The sequence below is a fragment of the Delphinus delphis genome, chromosome 7, assembly GCF_949987515.2.
Source record: "Delphinus delphis chromosome 7, mDelDel1.2, whole genome shotgun sequence".
Taxonomy (NCBI): domain Eukaryota; kingdom Metazoa; phylum Chordata; class Mammalia; order Artiodactyla; family Delphinidae; genus Delphinus; species Delphinus delphis.
In genome coordinates this window covers 104092908-104115214 of record NC_082689.1, presented here as the reverse complement: position 1 = coordinate 104115214, position 22307 = coordinate 104092908, and the positions used below count along the sequence as shown (strand labels likewise).

General features: G+C 42.4%; 1 protein-coding gene across 1 annotated transcript in view; it reads left to right on the top strand.

Moving 5' to 3' along the window:
• CLASP1 (cytoplasmic linker associated protein 1) overlaps positions 1-22307 on the top strand; it is a 267853-nt gene that overhangs the window by 12623 nt on the left and 232923 nt on the right. The window contains exon 2 of the mRNA XM_060016946.1: positions 21775-22254. Within this exon, the coding sequence (XP_059872929.1) occupies positions 22060-22254 (195 nt within the window). The 5' untranslated portion in view covers positions 21775-22059. The remainder of the gene's footprint in view (positions 1-21774; positions 22255-22307) is intronic.

Sequence of the window (22307 nt, the reverse complement as noted above, 5' to 3'; positions counted from 1 at the left end):
TCTCATGTGGCAGTGGGGAAGGATGTGTCCCTTCCTGTTTTCATCGGAAGGATGTGAAGCCCTGAACAGGTTCACAGCCCCCTGGCTGTACACCCTGGGGCTTGGCTGTTGCCTTCCATTTATGAGAGAGCTATGTTGGCTGGAGACCGAGCTTGTGGCAGGGGACAAGGAGCCTGACTCTTGGCCATGTTAACCCCACGGTCTAATGTTGTGAAGGGGCCAAGAAAGCACCCTAGCTGAGAGAAGGCTGAAACTAACCTCTCACAGAGAACCCTGGGCCTTAATAAAATCCAGACTCTTCTATTTTACTGGAATCATCAACTGATCAGTCATTCCGTTTTGGAATTTTGGGGGTGGGGTTAGACATTATGCTTTTGGGAAATTGGTTGCTATTGAGATTGCGTATGGATAGTTATGGCATTAGTAAACTTGCGTAATTTTTGTTGTAGTCACAAGCTTATTACATGCATTATTGGCTGTAAAAATTTTTTTAAAGCATACCTCAGGGGTATTCTTGTGGGCCTGAAGGTTCCTTTCATCTTGTTTAAGTTACCTAGAAAGGAGAGATAGAACTGCTAGTTAAATGCATTAAAAATTTTAAAATATTTATTTTTTGAACAGTTAATACATACACATAATTTAAAGATTAGGTTCCCTCCTCTGCTGTCTGCCATCTACCCTTCCCTGGAGACACTAATGTTATTAATTATATGTATGAAAAAGTGCATATATATATATATGTCTTCCCCCACTCTCCTTTCTTGCACAGATGGTAGACTACTGAACTTTGCTTTTTGCTTTTTTTTTTTTACTTAATATATCTTGGAAATCAGTCTATGTCAGTATCAATACATTAAAGGCTTCTTCATAGTTTTTTGAAAATGAAGAGTATGGCTGAATAGTATGCCGCTGCATGGCATACCATAATTTACCCAGCCCTCTACTAAGGAACATTCAGTTTTTTCCAGTCTTTTGCATTTATAAAACCATGCTATAAAGAATAATCCTATAATAATTTATTTTGCGTGTGTATGAATGAATTCCTGTAAGTCGACATTTTGGGTTGAATGTTATGTGTCATTAAAATTCTGAGAGATTGCCGAATTACCCATCTTAGAGGTTTTAACAAAACCCGGCCGGCGATAAGAGAATCCTGTAGTTAGTACACTTAAAAATGTAATTTTATAGAAGCGTATGACCTAAAAGTAACTTTTGTAGACGTGTATGACTCTGTCTTGTGTTATTTTTGAATTAAAACATGGCTGTAGTTCAGTGATCAAAAACTAATTGAGCACTTTTCTTCTCATTACTTGTGTGTTTTTGTTTTTTGCCTGTCTTTGATTTTGCAGGAATTCCATGGCTGGAAGAGCTTCAGAAATACACTTTGCTTCCCTATAGGTGTTACCAGCACTGCCTGCTAGAGATGAGCATACTAGAGACGGACAATTTGCTGAATGACTAGCTTTTAAAATGTTTTTCGGTTCTTTGTAGTAACTGGTGAAGTCTGTGGCTTCAGGATTATGGTTCTTTTTGACTTTACAAATAACTTTTTGGTATTTATTGGACGCAATATGCTTATACTAGAAAGAATATGAACATCTTAATGTTTTGAAATGTATATTTCCTTTGACTAGATACTGTATGTACATGGTTAAAAAAGTTTAAAAGGTGCCCAAGGATAGAGAGTGAAATGTTAAGCCTTCCTCCACCCTTTTTATCATTCTTCCACATCCCATTCCCAGAGGCAGCCGCCGCTTCTAGCTTCTTGACTGGTCTTCCAGATAATCTGTGCGTGTGCGTGCTGGCAGCATTCCTCTGTTAGGGCCACTGTTATATTTTATTTTTTTAAACATCTTTATTGGAGTATAATTGCTTTACAGTGGTGTGTTTCTGCTTTATAACAAAGTGAATCAGTTATACACTGTTATTTTTAACATTTTTTTTCTTTTTAAATTTTTTATTGAAATATAGTTGATTTACAGTGCTGTGTTAGTTTCTGGTGTACAGCAAAGTGATACAGTTACACATATATTTTTCATATTCTTTTCATTATGGTTTATTACAGGCTATTTAATATAGTTCCCTGTGCTATACAGTAGGTCCTTACTGTTTGTTTTATATATAGTAGTGTGTATCTGTTAATCCCAAACTCCTAATTCATCCCTGCCCCACCCCACCTTTGGTAACCGTAGGTTTGTTTTCTATGTCTGTGAGTCTGTTTCTGTTTTGTAAATAAGTTCATTTGTGTCATATTTTAGATTCCACATATAAGTGATATCATGATATTTGTCTTTCTTTGTCTGACTTACTTCAATTAGTGTGAGAATGTCTAGGTACATCCGTGTTGCCGCAAATGGCATTATTTCATTCTTTTTTCGGCTGAGTAGTATTTCATTGTATATATGTACCACATCTTCTTTATCCATTCATCTGTCGATGGACATTTAGGTTGCTTCCGCGCCTTGGCTATTGTAAACAGTGCTGCTGTGAACATTGGGGTGCATGTGTCTTTTCAAATTAGAGTTTTTGTCTTTTCTGAATATATGCCCAGGAGTGGGATTGCTAGATCATATGGTTAACTCTATTTTTAGTTTTTTTTTTTTTTTTTTTGCGGTACGCGGGGCTCTCACTGTTGTGGTCTCTCCCGTCGCGGAGCACAGGCTCTGGACGCGCAGGCTCAGCAGCCATGGCGCACGGGCCCAGCCGCTCCGCGGCATGTGGGATCCCCCCGGACCGGGCCACGAACCCGTGTCCCCTGCATCGGCAGGCGGACTCTCAACCAATGCGCCACCAGGGAAGCCCCTATTTTTAGTTTTTAAGGGAACGTCCATACTGTTTTCCACAGTGGCTGCACCAGTTTACGTTTCCAGCAGCACTGTAAGAGGGTTCCGTTTTCTCCACACCCTCTCCAGCATTTATTATTTGTAGACTTTTTGGTGATGGTCATTCTGACCGGTGTGAGGTGATATCTCGTTGTAGTTTTGATTTGCATTTCTCTAATAATTAGCGATATTGAGCATCTTTTCATGTGCCTATTGGCCATCATTATATCTTCTCTGGAGAAATGTCTCTTTAGGTCTTCTGGCAGATTTTTTTTTTTTTTTTTTTTGCCGTACACGGGCCTCTCACTGTCGTGGCCTCTCCCGCTATGGAGCACAGGCTCCGGACGCGCAGGCTCAGCGGCCATGGCTCACGGGCCCAGCCCCTCTGCGGCATGTGGGATCTTCCCGGACCGGGGCACGAACCCGCGTCCCCTGCATCGTTAGGCGGACTCTCAACCACTGCGCCACCAGGGAAGCCCCTGGCTGTTTTTTGATTGGGTTGTTTGTTTTTTTATTATTGTAAGAGCTGTTTGTATATTTTGGATATTAACCCCTTTCGGTCGTATTGTTTGCAGATATTTCCTCGCATTCTGTAGGTTGTCTTTTCATTTTGTTTATGGTTTCCTTTGCTGTGCAAAAGCTTGTAAGTTTGATTAGGTCCCATTTGTTTATTTTTGTTTTTATTTCTGTTGTCTTGGAAGCCTGACCTATGAAAACATTGCTACGATTTATTTTGCCATGTTCTCTTCTAGGAGCTTTATGATGTCATGTCTTATATTTAAGTCTCTAATCCGTTTTTAGTTTGTATGTATGGTGTGAGGGAGTGTTCAAAGTTCATTGATTTACATGCGGCTCTCCAGCTTTCCCAGCACCACTTGCTGAAGAGACTGTCTTTTCTCCATTGTATATTCTTACCTCTTTTGTCGAAGATTAATTAACTATAGGTGTGTGGGTTTATTTCTGGGTTTAACATGTATTTGTAAAAATTATATAAATAGTACATTTTCATTGTAGAAAATAGAGTGTTAATGCTTTGGTATGTTTCTTTCCATACTTTTTCTATGTATCAAGAATATAAGTGACTACTTTTTATTTTAACAAAAAGGACATCAGAAACATGGAGTTTTCTAGTTTGCTTTTTTCACTAAACTGATTGTAGGTATTTTTCCAGGGCAATAAGAACACATTTTTACTTTGGTTTTCAATGATTGAATGGTATGCTACTGTTTGGATGTACTGTAATTTCTTTCCGAATTTCCTGTTCTTGAACATTTATTTTCATTTAAAAGTCTTTTTCACGAACAGCTGCAGTGAACAACTTGATATATACATTTTAGAATACTTAACAAATTATTTCCTTAGATGAATTCTTAGATTTGTACCTGTTGGATCAAGACATATTTAAAGGTTATTGATAGAGGTTTCCAAATTGCCCTAGATAGTTATGAATTTTATTCTCATCAGCAGTGTATTAAAATGTGTATTTGATTATATTCAATTACATTCTTTTTTAAAAATTAATTAATTTTTGGCTGCATTGGGTCTTTGTTGCTGCACATGGGCTTTCTCTAGTTGCGGCGAGCGGGGGCTGCTCTTCGTTGCAGTGCATGGGCTTCTCATTGTGGTGACTCCTCTTGTTGCGGAGCACAGGCTCTAGGTGCGTGGGCTTCAGTAGTTGTGGCACGTGGGCTCAGTAGTTGTGGCTCGCGGGCTTTAGAGTGCAGGCTCAGTAGTTGTGGCACACGGGCTTAGTTGCTCCGTGGCATGTGGGATCTTCCTAGACCAGGGCTCGAACCTGTGCCCCTGCATTGGCAGGTGGATCCTTAACCACTGCGCCACCAGGGAAGTCCTCAATTACATTCTTAAGTGATTTTTTTTGTCTAAATGTAGGACTAGAGTTAGGTTTTTAGGCATTTTAAAGAAAACATGTTAGTGATGAGTAGGAATAAGTCAGTGTTGGAAAAATATTGAGGTAGTCACAACTCAGTTTGGAAATCGAGCATCTGTATGTACAGTTCAGTACATACTAATGTAGGCAAGGCACAGATCTCTTTTTGTGCTTTTCTTTTGGATTTTTTTTCCTGAATCCATAAAATATGAATGTAAAAAGGTTATTGTAGTAATAGCAGTGTTCTGTTATAGTTGATCTGAGAAATATAGCAAAATTTCCCTAGCTGTTACGTGTAAGCTTAGTAGAGTACAGATTTAAAGTCTATATGCTTGAAATCTGGTTGAATGGTGGGTGGGTAGGAAGCCGTATGTGAAGTTGTGCTTTCAGTGTTTCCAGTCCATCAGATTCTGCGTCTTCAGTCTGAATCTTTCTGGAGCAAGGAATAGAAGCAAGGGAAACGATTTGGGCGTGAGAGACAGTAGCAGAGCATGTGTTTTCATGGCAGTGCATGCCTAAGACAGAGCTTTACCCAGGGGTGACCTTATGTTTATTTCATCGTTGTAGTCTTTCCTTTTTCTCTGTCTACTAAGGAGTCATCAGAAAAGTAGCTAATCTTCCAGGAAAGTACCTTGATGTACTGTTGGAATAGATCCTTCACTTGTGTTTCCCTCCCCAGTGGACCTGGAATTCATTGACAGATTGGCTGGCACATTAGGAATTTAAGGAACTTTAGGAAACTAGGACCAGGAGCCTATCCACATCCACACATGTACATCTTTTCACTTTTTTCCTCTTTTCATTTTGGCATAATTATGGATTCACAAGAAGAGGCAAAAATAGTACAGAGAGTTTCTCTTCACCATTCACCTAGTTTCCTCCAGTGGTTATATGTTACCCTTTTTCTTCTCTCTCTTTCCTATTTTTGATCAGCCCTTTGGCATCTGTGGGAAATACTGAGCTCTCTGAGCTAACGATTGCTGATTGCTCTCCTAGGTTTACTTCTGGGGTGCATGTGGTTCTTCCTCTTCCTTTGTTCCTTGTTTCTGGAACCCCTGCTTAGTATGTGTGCTGTGCCAGGACAGGTTGCTTCTCTCTGTTCAGGCTCTTCTGCTCTTATTTTGGGAACATTAAGCGTGGTGGATATATCCTTCCTGTGTAGGTCTTTTTCCTAAGTTATATATACTCAGGTCTAAAGTACTGAGACTTGTGTGTATTTTCATTGTAGAAAATGAGAAGCAGCAGCTGTGACTTGGTGGAAATAGCCCTGGATTTGGAATTAGAAGCCCAGGTTCAAATATTGATTCTGTTTCATACTTGTTGTGGGACGCTGGAAGTTACTTTGCTTCTGAATCTGTGAAATAGGCATGACAAGTAACGATCTTACAGAGGTTTTGTTGGGGAATAAAGAAGGTGGCATTTTTATAGTCACTTAGTGCATTGGAAAGCGCTATTTCAAATGTGAAGTACCTATGCTTATTTTAAATTGCTGAAATGAAACCCAAATTTTAAACCACTGCTGCAGTACTTCTTAGCTTGACTTCTTTATTCAGTAAAAGAGAAAAACTCTGTGCTTTTATATCCCAAGCTTCTTACACCTTCTGTCTTCACATTGAATAACCCGTACTTAATAAGGTTTTCTTTTTTTCCACTGGGTGTAACCCAGCTCCCTTGGGAAATTTGGGATAGCCATGTCAGCTGTCATGCTATCAAATGACATATCAAATGCTCTGCTCTCTTGTTATTTACCTAAGTCTGGAGATTTTATGTGTCAGAAACCTGTTAGAAAATCTTTCGTGTGGGTATATATGCTCTTTTCTGCTTACCTTTTTAGTAGATTTCACTCTTAGAAACCAGCCCTTAATATGGTGCTAGAAACTGAGATTTTTATTTTTAAAGGGGAGACCTGATTTTTATTTATATACATGTATAAATATATATATGGAATAAGTAGTCAGTATAAAAGTGGGGGATAATATGAAAAATTTAAGATGTCCATAACTGGCAATTTTTTTCTTAAATGTGATCTAGTTGCAGATAGACTCTTTTAAATCATTAAGGGACAGATATCTATAGAACAGCACAGCCAATAACAGTGAATACACATTGTTCTCAAGGGCATGTGAAACATTCTCTAGGATAGATTATATGTTATGCCATAAAACAAGACTCAATAAATTTAAAAGGATGGAAATGATTCAAATGTGCTCTGACCACAATGGAATGAAATTAGATATCAGTAACAGAGGGAAATTGGGAAATTCACAAATATGTGGAAATTAACCAACACACTCCTAAGTCCCTAAGGGGGTAAAAGAGGAAATCACAAGGAAAATTAGAAAATAGTCTGAGATGACTGAAAACAGAAACACAACATAACATGGTGGTAATGGTTGCACAGTAATGTGAATGTATTTAATGCCACTGAGCTGTACACTTAAAAGTGGTTAAAATAGTAAATTTTATGTATGTTTTTCCACAATTAAAAGAAGAACCCTGGCATTCATTCATTGTTCAACAATAAATATTTAGCACCTATTATGCTCCATGCACAAAATTAAACAACATACCATAACCTTGGGGAGGCAGTAAAAGCAGTGCTCAGAGGGAAATTTATAGCTATAAATTCTTATATGAAAAAAGAAAGATCTTAAATCAGTAAATCTAAACTTCCATCTTAAGAAACTGGTAAGAGAGCAAACTAAGCCAAAAGCAAGCAGAAGGAAGAAAAAATAAATACTAAATTAGAAATAAATGAAATAGAGAAGAAAGCAAAAATCAACAGATTAAAAATTGAAAAGATCAACAAAATTGACAAACCTTAAGCTAGTCAAGCTAGTCTGACCAAGAAAAACAAGGACAAGACTCAAATTAATAAAATCAGGGTATGAAAGAGAGGACATTACTACTGACCTTACAGAAATAAAAAGGAATATGAGAGAATACTAGGAACAATTATATGCCAACAAATTAGACAACCTAGATAAAGTGTATGCATTCCTAGAATGACATTACTGAGATTGACTCAAGAAAAAATAAAACATCTGAATAGTCCAATAGCAAGTAAAGAGATTTAATTAACAATCAAGAAACATCTCACAAGGGGACTTCCCTGGTGGCGCAGTGGTTGAGAATCTGCCTGCCAATGCAGGGGACACGGGTTCGAGCCCTGGTCTGGGGAGATCCCACATGCCGCGGAGCAATGAGGCCCGTGAGCCACAACTACTGAGCCTGCGCGTATGGAGCCTGTGCTCTGCAGCAAGAGAGGCCGCGACGGTGAGAGGCCCGCGCACCGTGATGAAGAGTGGCCCCTGCTCGCCGCAACTAGAGAAAGCCCTCACACAGAAACGAAGACCCAACACACCCCAAAATAAATAAATAAATAAATTAAAAAAATTAGAGCTAATAAGTTCAACTAGGTTTTAGGATACAAGATCAATATAAAAAAATCAGTTGTATTCCTATACACTGGCAATGAATAATCCAAAATTGAAACTAAGAAAACAATTCCATTCATAAAAGCATCAATAAGAATAGAAAACTTAGAATAAAGTTAACGAAGAAGTGTAAAACTTACATTCTGAAACTATACAACATCACTGAAAGAAATTAAAGATCTAAATAAATAGAAAGACATCCTATGTACTTGGATCGAATGACCTAGTATTAGTATTGTTAAGATGGCACTATTCCCCAAGTTGATTCAACATACTCCCCATTAAAATCCCAGCTGTCTGTTCTGCAGAAGTTGACAGGCTGATCTTCATATTCATATGGAAATACAAGGGACCCTGAACAGTCAAAACAATCTTGAAAACGAAGAACAAAGTTGGAGGACTTTAATAACTTACTACAAAGCTACAGTAATCAAGACAGTCTGGTACTGGCACAAAGGGTAGGGTAGACATACAGATCAGTGGAATAGAATGTAAGTCCAGAAATAAATCCTTACATTTGTAGTCAATTGATTTTCGACAAGAGTGCAAAGACAATTCAGTGAGGAATAGTCTTTTCAACAAATGGTGCTGGGACAAGTTGATATCCACATGCAAAAGAATGAATTTGGACCCTTTCCTCACTCATATATATAAATGAACTCAATCATAGACCAAAATGTAAGATCTGAAACAGTAAAACTCTTAGAAGAAAACGTAGATGCAGATCTTCATGACCTTAGATTAGGCAGTAGTTTCTTTTCTTTCTTTTTTATTGTGGTAAAATGGGCAGTGGTTCCTTAGGTATGACATCTAAAACACAAGCAACAACAACAAAAAAATAGGCAAATTGGACTTTATTAAAATTTAGAACTTTATGTTTCAAATGACACCATCAAGAAAATGAAAGCACACCCCACAGAATGAGAGAAGATATTTGCAAATCATTTATCTGGTAAAGAACTTTTATCCAGAGTATATAAAAACTCATACAATCAACAATAAAGACAACCCAATTAAAAACATAAGCAAAGAATTTGGTTTTTTTGTGTTTTTTGTTTTTTGGCCGCGCCACGTGGCATGTGGGATCTTAGTTCCCCGAACAGGGATTGAACCTGCACCCCCTGCGTTGGAAGCGCAGAGTCTTAACCACTGGTCTGCCAGGGAAGTCCCGCAAAGAATTTGATTAGACATTTCTCCAAAGAAGATGTCCAAATTGGCCAACAAGTCCATGAAAAGAAGCCCAACACCCAGAGTCGTTAGGGAAATGCCCATCAAAGCCACAGTGAGATGCCACTGCATACCCTCTAGGATGGCTATGATAAAAAAGATGGACCATAAGTATTGCTGAAGATGTAAAGAAATTGGAACCCTCATATACTGCTGTGGGAATATAAAATGGTGTAGCCACTTTGCAAAGCAGTTTGGCAGTTCTTCAAAACCCTAAACATAGAGTTATATCCTGTATTCTAGTTAACACTCCTATTTGTATATCAAAGAAAATTGGAAACCTGCCCACACAAAACTTGTTCAGGAATGTTTATAGCATTATTCATACTAGCCAAAAAGTAGAAACATTCCAAATATCCATCAGCGGATAACTGTATGAACAAACTGTGGTACAGCTATTCAATGGAATATTATTCAGCCATAAAAAGGAATGAAATACTGATCCATGCTATGAGATGGATAAACCTTGAAGATAGTATGCTAAGTGAAAGAAGCCAGATATGAAAGACACATATTTTATGACACCATTTATATGAAGTGTCCAGAGTAGGCAGATCCATTCCATCAGAAAGTAGATTATTGGTTTTCATGGGTTTGGGAGAGGGGGTTGGAGAGTGACTGCTAAAGGATGATAGGGGCTTCATTCTGGGGTGATAAAAATGTTCTGGAATTAAGTAGTGCTGATGGGTGCACAACTTTGTGAACATATTTAAAATCGCTGAATTATATACACTTTATTATTTTTTAACATCTTTATTGGAGTATAATTGCTTTACAATGGTGTGTTAGTTTCTGCTTTATAACAAAGTGAATCAGCTATACGTATACATATGTCCCCATATCCCCTTGCTCTTGCGTCTCTCTCCCACCCTCCCTATCCCACCCCTCTAGGTGGTCACAAAGCACCGAGCTGATCTCCCTGTGCTATGCGGCTGCTTCCCACTAGCTATTTTACATTTGGTAGTGTATATATGTCCATGCCACTCTATCACTTTGTCCCAGCTTCCCCTTCCCCCTCCCCGTGTCCTCAAGTCTCTCTACGTCTGCATCTGAACCTAGGGGCAGTACGTACACTTTAAAAGGGAGAATTTATTGATATGTGCTATATTTACTAAAAATCACTAAGGAGGCATTCAAGTTTAAGGATCTGTTTTCCATTGGTATAGTAAACAAACGGAAAGAAAAGCTGGTCACAGCTATGAAACTGTAAATGAAGCTCTCTGAAAAATACAACAGAAGTAAATGTTGCTAGCCTGAGTGGAAATTTAGGTCCCCTCTTTCTAGAGGAGCCAGCCTATTGGTTAGTGTTTGTGATGAGCCTTGTTTCTCCAATAAGCTGGCTCCCTGCTGAGGTCTCCTGTTTTTACATAAGACCATTCCTTGGGAATCTATAATCTATATTATTACTATTCTTTCCTGTCTGGGGTAACTGCCTTGGAAATGTAACAGCTTGGTATGCCGACGTTGACATCCATCTTGTGTATATCATTAGGAGAAGAAAAGTCAGCAGTCAATAGGGAGGTGTCCTTGTTGTCAGTTAGTTTTGGTTTCACAGTTCTTTTATATATATATATATATATAAAATTTTATTTATTTATTTTTGGCTGTGTTGGGTCTTCGTTTCTGTGCGAGGGCTTTCTCTAATTGCGGCGAGAGGGGGCCACTCTTCATCGCGGTGCGCGTGCCTCTCACTATCGTGGCCTCTCTTGTTGCGGAGCACAGGCTCCAGACGCGCAGGCTTAGTAGTTGCGGCTCACGGGGCCAGTTGCACCACAGCATGTGGTATCCTCCCAGACCAGGGCTCGAACCCGTGTCACCTGCATTAGCAGGCAGATTCTCAACCACTGCGCCACCAGGGAAGCCCCGGTTTCACAGTTCTTGAATGAATAAGATGAATGTTATTAAGTAACTGCTCTTCTCTTTTAAGACTTTTAAAAATGTCTCTTTTCTTCTTAGAAAATATGAAGAGTAGAGGAAATTATTAAGAAGTAGGAGGTAAGCTCTCAAACCTGTTACTCAGAAGCTACCTATTAATCTTTTACATACTCTATTTTTGTTCTTTTCTGTAATTTTTTTCACATGTGGGCTATATCATACTATATGTATATAAATGTCATACATTGTATATGCTATATGTGTAACTATGTATATGCAATTTAATGCAGTTTCACATCCTTATTTGTTTAGTTAATTACTAATTTTCTTGCAGGTATTTTATGTATTTTTTTCCCCACCTAGACTTAAGCTTTACAATTCTTTTGAAGAAGTTAAAAAGTGTTTTGGATTTTTAAAAGTTCCAGACAATTTTAAACACATAGAGAAGTGAAGAGAATGGTGTAACAAATTCTCATGTACCTATCAACATGCATCAGCAGTTTTCAGTGTATGTCCGTGTTGTTTCATCTTTGAGGAGTAGAATAAAAATAGAAGCAATTCTTCTTATTATAAACCTGCCATAGGAGAAGCAAAAATAAAATTAAAACTATGTTCTACTTTTATAGTTCACAAAGAAAAAAATATTTAAAATATCTGAAAGATTTTTAAGAAATTACTTCATTAAAATACTAGTGAAGGCAAGTAGTAACCATTATGAATGAATAACTTATCTGGCACTTGTGCAGTGTATTTATTTTCTCCTATTATTTTTTTATAGTATGTATACAGTAATATGGAGCTGTATTTTTTTTTTTGGTACTTATTTGTGTTTTCCATTGTGTAGTTTCCTACCACATAATGTGTGGAAGTAACTAATCCACCAATTCCATCTTTTTGGGAATTTAAGTCTGTCTTCTTCTTTTACACTTCACTGATAGTTATACATTATATTCCATAATACTGAAAGGGAGATTTTCCTCCATTATGAAATGGTAATGCCTAGTTTTTGAATAATGCTTTTCTTTTTGTAATTATAAAAGTAACATATTTTCTATATTCATCATAGAAAAAATTCAGAAGATACAGAAAAGTACAAAGAAAAATATGTAATCTTAGTACCAGAAATTAACCAACGTTAATGATTTATTTCTGTTCATATGACCTGAACTTCTAATATAGTGAACTTTCTTCTGTTACTCACTTTTGGGCATTTACATCATACATTATGGTTGTTTTTTTTGTCATGACTTCACTGTAGTTAATTATTATTCACACTGAGGCGAATGATAGAGAGAAGAGGGAGTTCAACTGATCTTTTTCCCCCTATTGCAGAATATTCTTATGGTAACTTGAGGAACTGCAGATTTTAATGCTCTCTCCAAGGTAAATAATTGTATGCCCACCCGAAGTCTCGTGATTCTGCATTTCAAAGATGACATGTACAGAGCTCCCTGGAGACCACAGCACTGTTGGCCTTTGGTGCTGGAAGTTGACTGCTGGGCCTTGTCTGTGCTCAATCTTTCTGGTCTGAGCCAGACTTTCTGAGAATAAGAACTCTTTTTTAAAAAAAAAATTATTTATTTGTTTGTTTGTCTGTGTTAGGTCTTAGTTGTGGCACGAGGGATCTTCATTGTGGCGTGCAGGATCTTTCGTTGCGGTGCACAGGCTTCTTTCTAGCTGTGACATGCAGGCTCTAGAATGCACGGGCTCAGTGGTTATGGCCCGCAGGCTCTCTGGTTGTGGCGCACGGGCTGTAGAGCGCACAGGCTTAGTTGCCCCGCAGCATGTGGGATCTTAGTTCCCTGACCAGGGATCGAACCCGCATCCCCTGCATTGGAAGGCGGATTCTTAACCACTGGACCAGCAGGGAAGTCCCAAGAACTCTTTTTAGTGTTCAGCATCACAGGGCTCTATGTAAGTGGAATTTCTGGTATCTGTTAATTGAGAAAAATTTTCAAACTCAAAATAAGAATTTAGAAATACTTTTTACCTTATTTTTGCATTTAAAGATTCATAGCTGCATTGCATAAGTATGAAAATATGGCTAGGAATACTTAGGTCATGGGTAATGCATGACTTGTGTCTGCACTAATTCTCAGACAGACTTTTTAAATAAATAATTAATTAACTTTTGGCTGTGTTGGGTCTTCGTTGCTGTGCGTGGAATTTCTCTAGTTGCAGCAGGCGGGGGCTACTCTTCGTTGTGGCACGCGGGCTTCTCATTGCGGTGGCTTCTCTTGTTGGGGAGCACAGGCTCTAGGTGCATGCGCTTCAGTAGTTGTGGCACACGGGCTCAGTAGTTGTAGCTCGCAAGCTCAGTAGTTGTGGCTTGCAGGCTCTAGAGCACAGGCTGAGTAGTTGTGGTGCGTGGGCTTAGTTGCTCCGCGGCATGCAGGATCTTCCTGGACCAGGGCTCAAACCCGTGTCCCCTGCACTGGCAGGCAGATTCTTAACCACTGCGCCACCAGGGAAGTCCCTCTCAGACAGTCTTTAATCACTCCACCCTCTCACCTCAGGGGCAGGGGTCAATAGTGTTTGCAGGTTGGGAACCAGTGCTCTGGCCTTTCCAAATGGCTTGTTTTCCCTTGAACAGGCCATAGTCTGTTCTTTTTTGTGTTTTGTCCATATGTATTTGCACATTCCTTTTATCTGAAATGCTTTTTTGCATTTTTCCTATCCCCGCATTCCTCCCACTCCCCAAGAAGAAATTGAACTCTACTAATGACTGCCAATGACTGTTTTCTTCTGATTTTCAACTCAAGCAAACTTCATTCATTCAAAAGCTATTTCTCGAGTGCCATGTTTGTACAAGGCATGGTTGTAGGCATTAGGTGAACAAGATAAGCAAGGTCCCCTCTTTCATAAGACTGACAGTCCTGTGGGAAAGTCAGACAGCAAATAGGTAAACAAACATGCGATAAATTACAACTTGGCATAAATGCTTTGACGAGAACAGGATGCAGTGACAAGGGACCGACCCCCTAGAGTGGTCTTTAAAGGGCTTGCTGAGGAGGTGACTTTGAAGCTGAAGTGACAGCCAGGCCAGCCCGGGCATAAGGAGAATGTTTCAGGCATTAGGAACAGCAAGAGATAAGGCCCCGAAGTGGTAAAGAGTTTGGCACCGAAAAGAGGCCCGTGCCTGTGACTGGTGTTCAGAGATATTTGGCTGGGACATTCAAATTTGGGAGGCATCGGTTTGATAGGCATTTAAAAAATTCATGGAAATGCATGCTTATTATTTTTGGGTGTGCTTTGGGAGAGGAGCAGAGATGGTTAAAGAGACTTGAGGAGGTGCAGCCAGAGAAGTAGCAGGAAGGCATGCTCGTTTGTGGGAAATTTTGGGGAAGGAAGGAGGGGTCAGTTTTGGGATGCCTCCGAGAGGCGGGGTTAGTGAAGTAGGTCTGCCAGCAGGGCCGTCACTCGTGCTCCTGACCAGGGTGGCTGCAGTGGATGGGTGGCAGGGGGCCCGAGGGGAGGGCCGCAGGGTGAACAGGGAGTGCCTCCGTGCAGCTCGCGGGTGTAGACAGCTGCTTACAGGGGCTCAGCCGTCCCTGGTGTCACTGATGGAAGGCCTGTGAGCTCCAGGGGCCTTGAGGAAGTGTCTCAGCTGCCGGGAGTCAGCCAACAGAGGGGAGCTTGCAGGTAGATGCTGGAGAGCAGGCAGCTGAACAGGTGGAGGGGGCTGCCCCGGGTCGCTGGTGACCGTCCCAGGTGTCTCATCCTGCCTGTTTTACTGAGCGAGCAGCAGGTGAGCCGGTCAGGAGGGAGCAGCAGGGTCGGGTAGACGGGCGTCTGCGGAGAAGCCGGGAAAGCTCTTTGGGAGAGAAAGGCAAGCAGAGTTGCCAGAGAACGTGAGCTGGAAGGCTGCTGGTGGCGAAGGGCTTTCTGAAGTTTGAGATCAGTTTAAAACCAGCCTGGTTGGGTATGTGTGTCTTCTCTTCCGCACGGTCACCCCTGCAGGCCCGAGAAGGCAGCCGCTTCAGTGTGTCTGGTCCACCCAGGGTTCGGGATTACTAGGCAATGACTCCTGAGGGAGAGAGAGTGGAGGGTAGCTCCATGCTGTTGACACCTCTGTGGAATTTAATGCAGACTCAAAGGAAGGTGAGACTGGGAAGGAGTTCATGGAATCGACGAGGTTGAGGCAATGCACTTGAACAAAAGAGCTGGAGGGACGGGCAGTTGTGGTGGGAAAGGAGGATGGCATGGCAGGGAACTGAGGACCAGGCCAGGAGGGCTTGCTGGGGCCTAGAACAGAAGGCTGAAAGGAGCGGATGTTGTCAGCCGAGGGGTGGTGAAGCCGCTACAGGAGATGAGAGGAGCTGGGGAAGGAGGCAGGGAGGCTGGAGGCCGCATCCGCAGTGGGTGAGGAGTGACTGGGGGAGTGACGCGTGAAAGCCGGAGGGGGGGGGCGGGTGCTGCATCTGCCTGGTGTGCGTGGCAGGGGCCCATCCTGAAGTGCCCCGCTGAATTCCCTCGGGCAGCCGCTTCTCCTTTCTCTGCCACTGTAGCACCATGTCCAGGCCCCCGGCTTAGGGCCTGTCCCTGTACCGCCACCACCGCCTGCTTTTCTGTCTCGTCCTTCTTCCAGGCGATGACCTCCTTGAGGGCCTTGACCATGTCTTACCTTTTGTGCTTTCCAGGAGTTAGCCTGGGGCACTTGTCACACCGCTGGCCCAGGGTCTGTTCACTGAGTGACTGTGTGGCTACCAGTGAGTGGGCTGTGGGATGTCCAAGGAGGAGAGAGAATCACTGCTGGCGGGGCACGGCCGGGCGTCTTGAAAGGTTCACACCATATCGTAATTATACAAATGAGGATAAGGCAGAAAAATTGTCTTATTGGTAGAAACAGCTGCTTTTGCCTACTGTGGATTGGTTCTGCTCGTTTCTAGTTTTCGGGGTTGGCTTGTCATTATGATGCCTGCTTTCTACATATTTTCCAGGGAAATTTTTGATGTGCTTATTGATTCACTGGTGCTGGTAATTTAAATTGTACTACTTGATGCTGTGATATGGAATATTATTTTATTGAAGCTTCCTGAGTGCTTTGTAATTTGATTTCTTGTTTCTTAATCCTCTACTTCTCATGCCCCATATAACTTTAACATTTTCATGTTTGAGTTATTAAGTACCCATACTTTGAACTTTCAGTGAGGCAGTGGTATATAGTATTGTAGTATAACAAAAATAATACTAACTTTGGGGCCAGGCAGATCTGATTTTCAATTACCACCCGACAGTTATTAGCTTTAAAATCTTGGGCAGGGTTGTTGTTGTTTTTTTTTTTTTTGCGGTACGCGGGCCTCTCACTGTTGTGGCCTCTCCCGTTGCGGAGCACAGGCTCCAGACGCGCAGGCTCAGCAGCCATGGCTCACAGGCATGTGGGATCTTCCCGGACCGGGGCACGAACCCGTGTCCCCTGCATCAGCAGGCGGACTCTCAACCACTGCGCCACCAGGGAAGCCCCTGTTTTTTTTTAAAATTTTTTTAGCCTAACCTTTCTAAGCTTCATTTCTTTATCTTCAAAGTGGGAGTAATGGGAATGCCCTGGCGGTCCAGTGGTTAGGACTCAGCACATTCACTGCCGTGGCCTGGGTTCAATCCCTGGTCGGGGAACTGAGATCCCGCAAGCTGCACGGCCAAAAAAAAAGTGGGAGTAATAATGCTTGCCCATCTCAGAGGTATCTCACTGTCTCTGTTGCCACACTTCTTCCCTCAACCGTTCACAAGTTTCCACATCCCTCACTTGCTTAGGCTTTTTCCCCCTATTAAGTGCCATAACTGATGTAGGACATCCTGTCCATGTTTCGAGACAAAGCTTAGACTGAGCCTTGTCTGACTGGTTTTGACTTGGTCATTCCAGGCCTTCTTGATCCATCCCTTCTCTAAACAACCACAGTACTTATTCATAGCCCTTATTTGGCAGGTGTGGCATTCTATCTGTGAAGTCTGCTAACTGTGCATCCTGTGTTTGTGGGGTTTTTTTTTTTTTTTTTTACTATTTATTTGTGTATTTGGCTGCACTGGATCTTAGTTGTGGCATGCAAGATCTTCGTTGCGGCACACGGGACCTTTTAGTTGTGGCATGTGGGATCTAGTTCCCCGACCAGGGATGGAACCTCGGCACCCTGCTTTGGGAGCGTGGAGTCTAACCCACTGGACCACCAGGGAAGTCCCTGTGTTTGTGCTGAATTCTCACATTGACAAGCTTTTTGTGAGTACGTATCTCTTGTTCTCTCCAAGTAAGTTGGAAGCGTTTTCAAGTCAAGTCATAGATTATAGTCATTTCTTTTGTATCTTCTGTAATGAGATGTGATATATGATAAATTGATGGTTAAATAAAAGTAATCAAGATAATGGGTAGACAGAGAAGACAAATGTATTTACCCCATCCATGTAGTCATTCTACAGATACCCACTACATACATGACTACATATATGTTAGGTTGAAGCACATGGCTACAATAGTTTGTGGCTCCTTTTAACTGGTAGAATCCATTTGCTCACATTTTTGTTCTGGGCTGACCTTGTGACTTGCTTTGACCCATAGAATGTTGCAGAAGTGATTTGCACGTTCTGTGTCCTGGGCCTTGAGAGGCCTGGCCACTTCCCTTCGCCATCTTGGAATGTTCCAACCACGTATAATGAACTGCAGACTATATTACTGAGTGGTTAGAGGTCACGTGTGGCAAGAGGTCCAGCCAACAGCCAGCATCAGTGCCTCAGACATGTGGGTGATGCCACTGTAGACTCTTCAGCTGTAATCAGGCTGGCAGATGACAGCAGCTGCCTGAGTGATCCCAGGCAAGATTAGCAGAAGGACCTGCCAGCTGAGCCCAGCCAGTCTAGACACTTAGGAGAAATATTAACTCATTGCTGTTTTCGGTCACGAGTGAAAATGGTCCTACCTTGAACTTCTCTTATGGAGAAGCCTGTAGTAGACGCAGAAGATCAGAGCTCACAGCTGGTTCTGTTCTCTGCCCCTGTCCTCGGCACTCGTCTATGGTTGTGGCCCAAGTGCCACAGAGTAGGGACCGTAAGTAAGGGATCGAGAGAGGATCTATTTTTTATTATTTATTTATTTTAATGTAAAGTACTTTTTATTTTATTTTATTTTTGGCCACACCACGTGGCATGTGGCATCTTATTTCCCCGACCAGGGATCCAACCCGGGCCCCCTGCCTGGGAAGTGCAGAGTCTTAACCACTGGACCTCCAGGGAAGTCCTGGAGCTATTTTTTAAAAATGCCCTGTGCAGGGCTTCCCTGGTGGCGCCGTGGTTGAGAGTCCGCCTGTCGATGCAGGGGACACGGGTTCGTGCCCCGGTCTGGGAAGATCCCACGTGCCATGGAGCGGCTGGGCCCGTGAGCCATGGCCGCTGAGCCTGCACGTCCGGAACCTGGGCTCTGCAATGGGAGAGGCCACAGCAGTGAGAGGCCCGCGTACCGCAAAACAAAAAACAAACAAAAATGCCCTGTGCAAGCCCTTCCCACCCTTAATCTTACTTAATGAATGTGGAGCCAGTATTCTTCCCATTGCCACTCAGGAAGGGCAGAGTCAAGACTGGAGGCTGTCTCACATGTGTACATTACATCAGGCTGTCCTGCTGTGTGTTTCTTCATTCTTGCTGAACCTGGTATTTTTTAACTTTTTCCTGTTGGCCTGCAGCGGAGTTGGGCTGCTTCTTGTGATGTAATTGTAAATGCTTAGGAAACTCTCCCTGGGGGTACACATATACTTATTTGCTTGGGTAGCTAAAAATATCTGTGCAAGGAGGTACAGGAAGCTAGCGACAGTCTTCACTTTTAGGTGGGGAAACGCAGTGGCTGGGGGACAGGCGTGGGAGGGAGGTCTTGTACTTTTGTGCAGGAGGGGATCATCCGTTACTTCTTTTTTTAAATTAAGGAGAAAAAGAGAGAACAGAGAGGACCAGTCTGCTTAATGCGTGAGGGCTTCTAGTATCTCATTCTGTGGGTTTCCTCCATAAGGAGTTTGTGACCTACTTTTGAGTGTGCTAAAGCTTTACTGCATAATTACCATCAAGAAGCATATACTTATTTGTTAGAAATCTTACAGAATTCCAACTGAAGAGGACGTTTTTATATAATATGTGTTTTAAAAATCACAGGAAAGAGACTTGAATGCAGGGCTCCTTCCTCCCTGGGGAGTGGAGACTTTACTCTCTTGCCTGTTGCTTCCCAGCTAAGCATGAAGTCTGACCTTCTTTCCCTGAGTCAGAACAAAACTAGGCCAGACTTGTAGTAACAAGGGTTTGAAGGTGGGGAAGGGAAACTTATGGCCATGCAACCTTAGAAAATTACTTACCTTTGCCTCAGTTTCTTCCTCTGTAAAATAGGGATGTTAGTATCTCCTTTATAGAGTGGGTTGGAGAATTAGAGATAGTCTGTACAGATCATCTAGCATAGAGCCTGACACCTCATGTGGTTGCTCAAAAACGGTATCATCATCATCATTGCTGGTTAGTGTCTGTTGATTTTAGGCCCCTTGAAGGAATAAAGGATATGAGATTCTTTTCATTGAGAATGAAAGATAGATGTTTAGCGGAAGAAGGAGTGTATCAGTTATCTACTGTTGTGTAACAAAGCACCACAAATCTCGTGGCTTAAAACAACAATGAACTATTTCTTACCCTTTTGTGGTTTAACCTGGTGGTTTTTGTCTCCTTAGATGTATTTGTGTAGCCGCAGTCAGAGGATGACAGGAGAGGCTGAATGGTCCCTCCGTGGACTCACTCACGTGTCTGGCAGGTGCTGCCGGGTGTTTTTGAAGCATGTTGGTTCTCCTCTAATGGCCTCTCGTGTTCAGGAGTCTAGACCAGCTTTCTGACAGCACAGCAGTCACGCAAGCTCCACGTGACCTCTGCTCGCTCCTGCAGTCTCTGATTTCCCACTGGCCAAAGCAAGGCTCAGACCAATCCCAGGGTCACTGTGCGGGGATGAGACCCCACCTCGGTGGAAGAGGGAGTAGCAAAGCATCTGTGGCCCTTTTTAATCTATCACAAGCTTGACCTTATTAGAGCTCCTTCTTGGGCTAAAATTGGGCCCAGAAAGAAAAGGTTCTGTTGGTTTCTCCACTTTTCCTGTATCACTGAACCCTTCATTAGTCCGACATAGGAGCTCATTAGGGAACTGGGGATATTTTGTTTGGACTAGAAGTTGGAGTGAAGGGTAATAGGTCCTTTTCTGTATTTGAAGTTCTTTCTTGGGAAGGAGGGACTAGTTTCAGAGCGTGGAAATGACTGGAAAGCGTGTATTTCCTCCATTTAAGGAAGGATTGCCACGTGAGACAGCGAGTCTTCTTGATTGGAAGTAAAGCAGAAGATGGGTAATTAAGTGCCAGGGACTTTGCAGGAGGGTTTTCCTCATTGAATGACTTGGCTTGTTTCTCATTCTAGAACTCAGAGAGAGCATTGTGCTTTTTTGCTGTGGGGAGGAATGGGGTGGGGGTGATGACAGGAAGGGAGAGATTCCCTGTGCTCAGACTGGAAGAGTCACCCTGCACCGAATTTTAACGTTACTTGATTTATAAGGTCAGCTCTACCTGCTGAACCCCTGAGAGTCGGCGTCTACTGTCGGCGTGAAAACGTTTCTATTTGGTACAGGGTCGGGGGGATGCTGCCTCTTGAAGACAGGTTTTCTGTGCGTCTTCTTGGGTTAGAATGGAAGGAATTGAGAGAAGAAATTGTAACATATAAATGTGTACAGTTGTTCCAGCAGCTGTAGGTTAGATGGTCGGCCTGTTTAATTTGTCTAATGAAAATTATTTTGGTACTTTCCCCATATCATGTGTTTTGCGCTACCCCAAGCGCGATTTTGAGGTCTCCTGATTTTGTAACAAAACACCCAGCCCAGTTGGTGCTATTGTCAGTGGAGAACACTGTGTCAATAGAATGTGATCAGAATGTGAGCCTATTTCCTTTTCTCCCTCCATCACTCTTTGGAGGAAGAGGCAGGGACCACTATCTGCTCACCCTGTTGTGAAGCTGCTGAGCAAGAAGTTTGGTGCAGGTGCTGCCTTCGGCTTTGGTTAGTGTTACCGGGCTGGCCAGTTTGGTCAGTGGTGTTTCTGTGGAGCCTGCCTCACTTCCAGCACTTGGATTTTTAGAAAACTGAGAGTGAAACAGTAAGCTACAGTACCTACAGGATTCAGACACAGAGTGGTGTTAGGTTTTTGGTGGGAAGCAAAATTTAAGCTACAAATAAATCTTCCAGCTGAAGCAGATGATTGCTCTCCTGACTGGTGCATTTACAAACTGGAAAATTGTGAAAAACCTCAACCCACCAACTGTCAAGCTCATTGGCTCTTTGCTTTGGGCTTCAGTGTTCTTCCTGATAAAAATAATAATTATGTTATTCGGATATGGTTGCCAAGCGTTCATGCTTCTCGCTCCACTTGTGCTTATAAACGATGCTGCAGCGTGAGCTGCTTTGTCTGTGATTGAACGTTTCCGAGCATTGGAGAGTTTTGTTACCTGTGCTGATTTGTCGTTCTCTTCTCTAACTTTTCAGAATGGACTACTGAATTATGAAGTATTCCAGACCCAGGAGGAGAACATCACTCTGCCACTCACTCCCTTCTCCCCTACCAGTTATTTAAATTGGACTTTTAATATCCTACCAGCTGCTCTTCAGACACACATGGTGCATTGTTGCCATTCCCCAGATTGCATCTCTGAAACACAGGCTCTTAGTAACCTTCAGCAAACAAAGAGGCCGCCTCCCGGGGACGCTTGCTGGGAGGGTGTCACCCCGACTGCCCTCTAGCTTCGGCTGGCTCTGGATTGGAATTCCACCATGGAGCCTCGCATGGAGGCCTGCCTGGCACAGGTGCTGCAGAAGGATGTGGGGAAGCGACTGCAGGTTGGCCAAGAACTGATAGACTATTTCTCAGACAAACAGAAGTCTGCCGACCTTGAGCATGACCAGACCACATTAGACAAACTCGTGGACGGACTCGCTACCTTTTGGGTGAACTCCAGCAATTACAAGGTAAGCCATGCGCTGGAAGACGCTCTTCTAGGTGGCCGGGCAGCCGTGGGGGA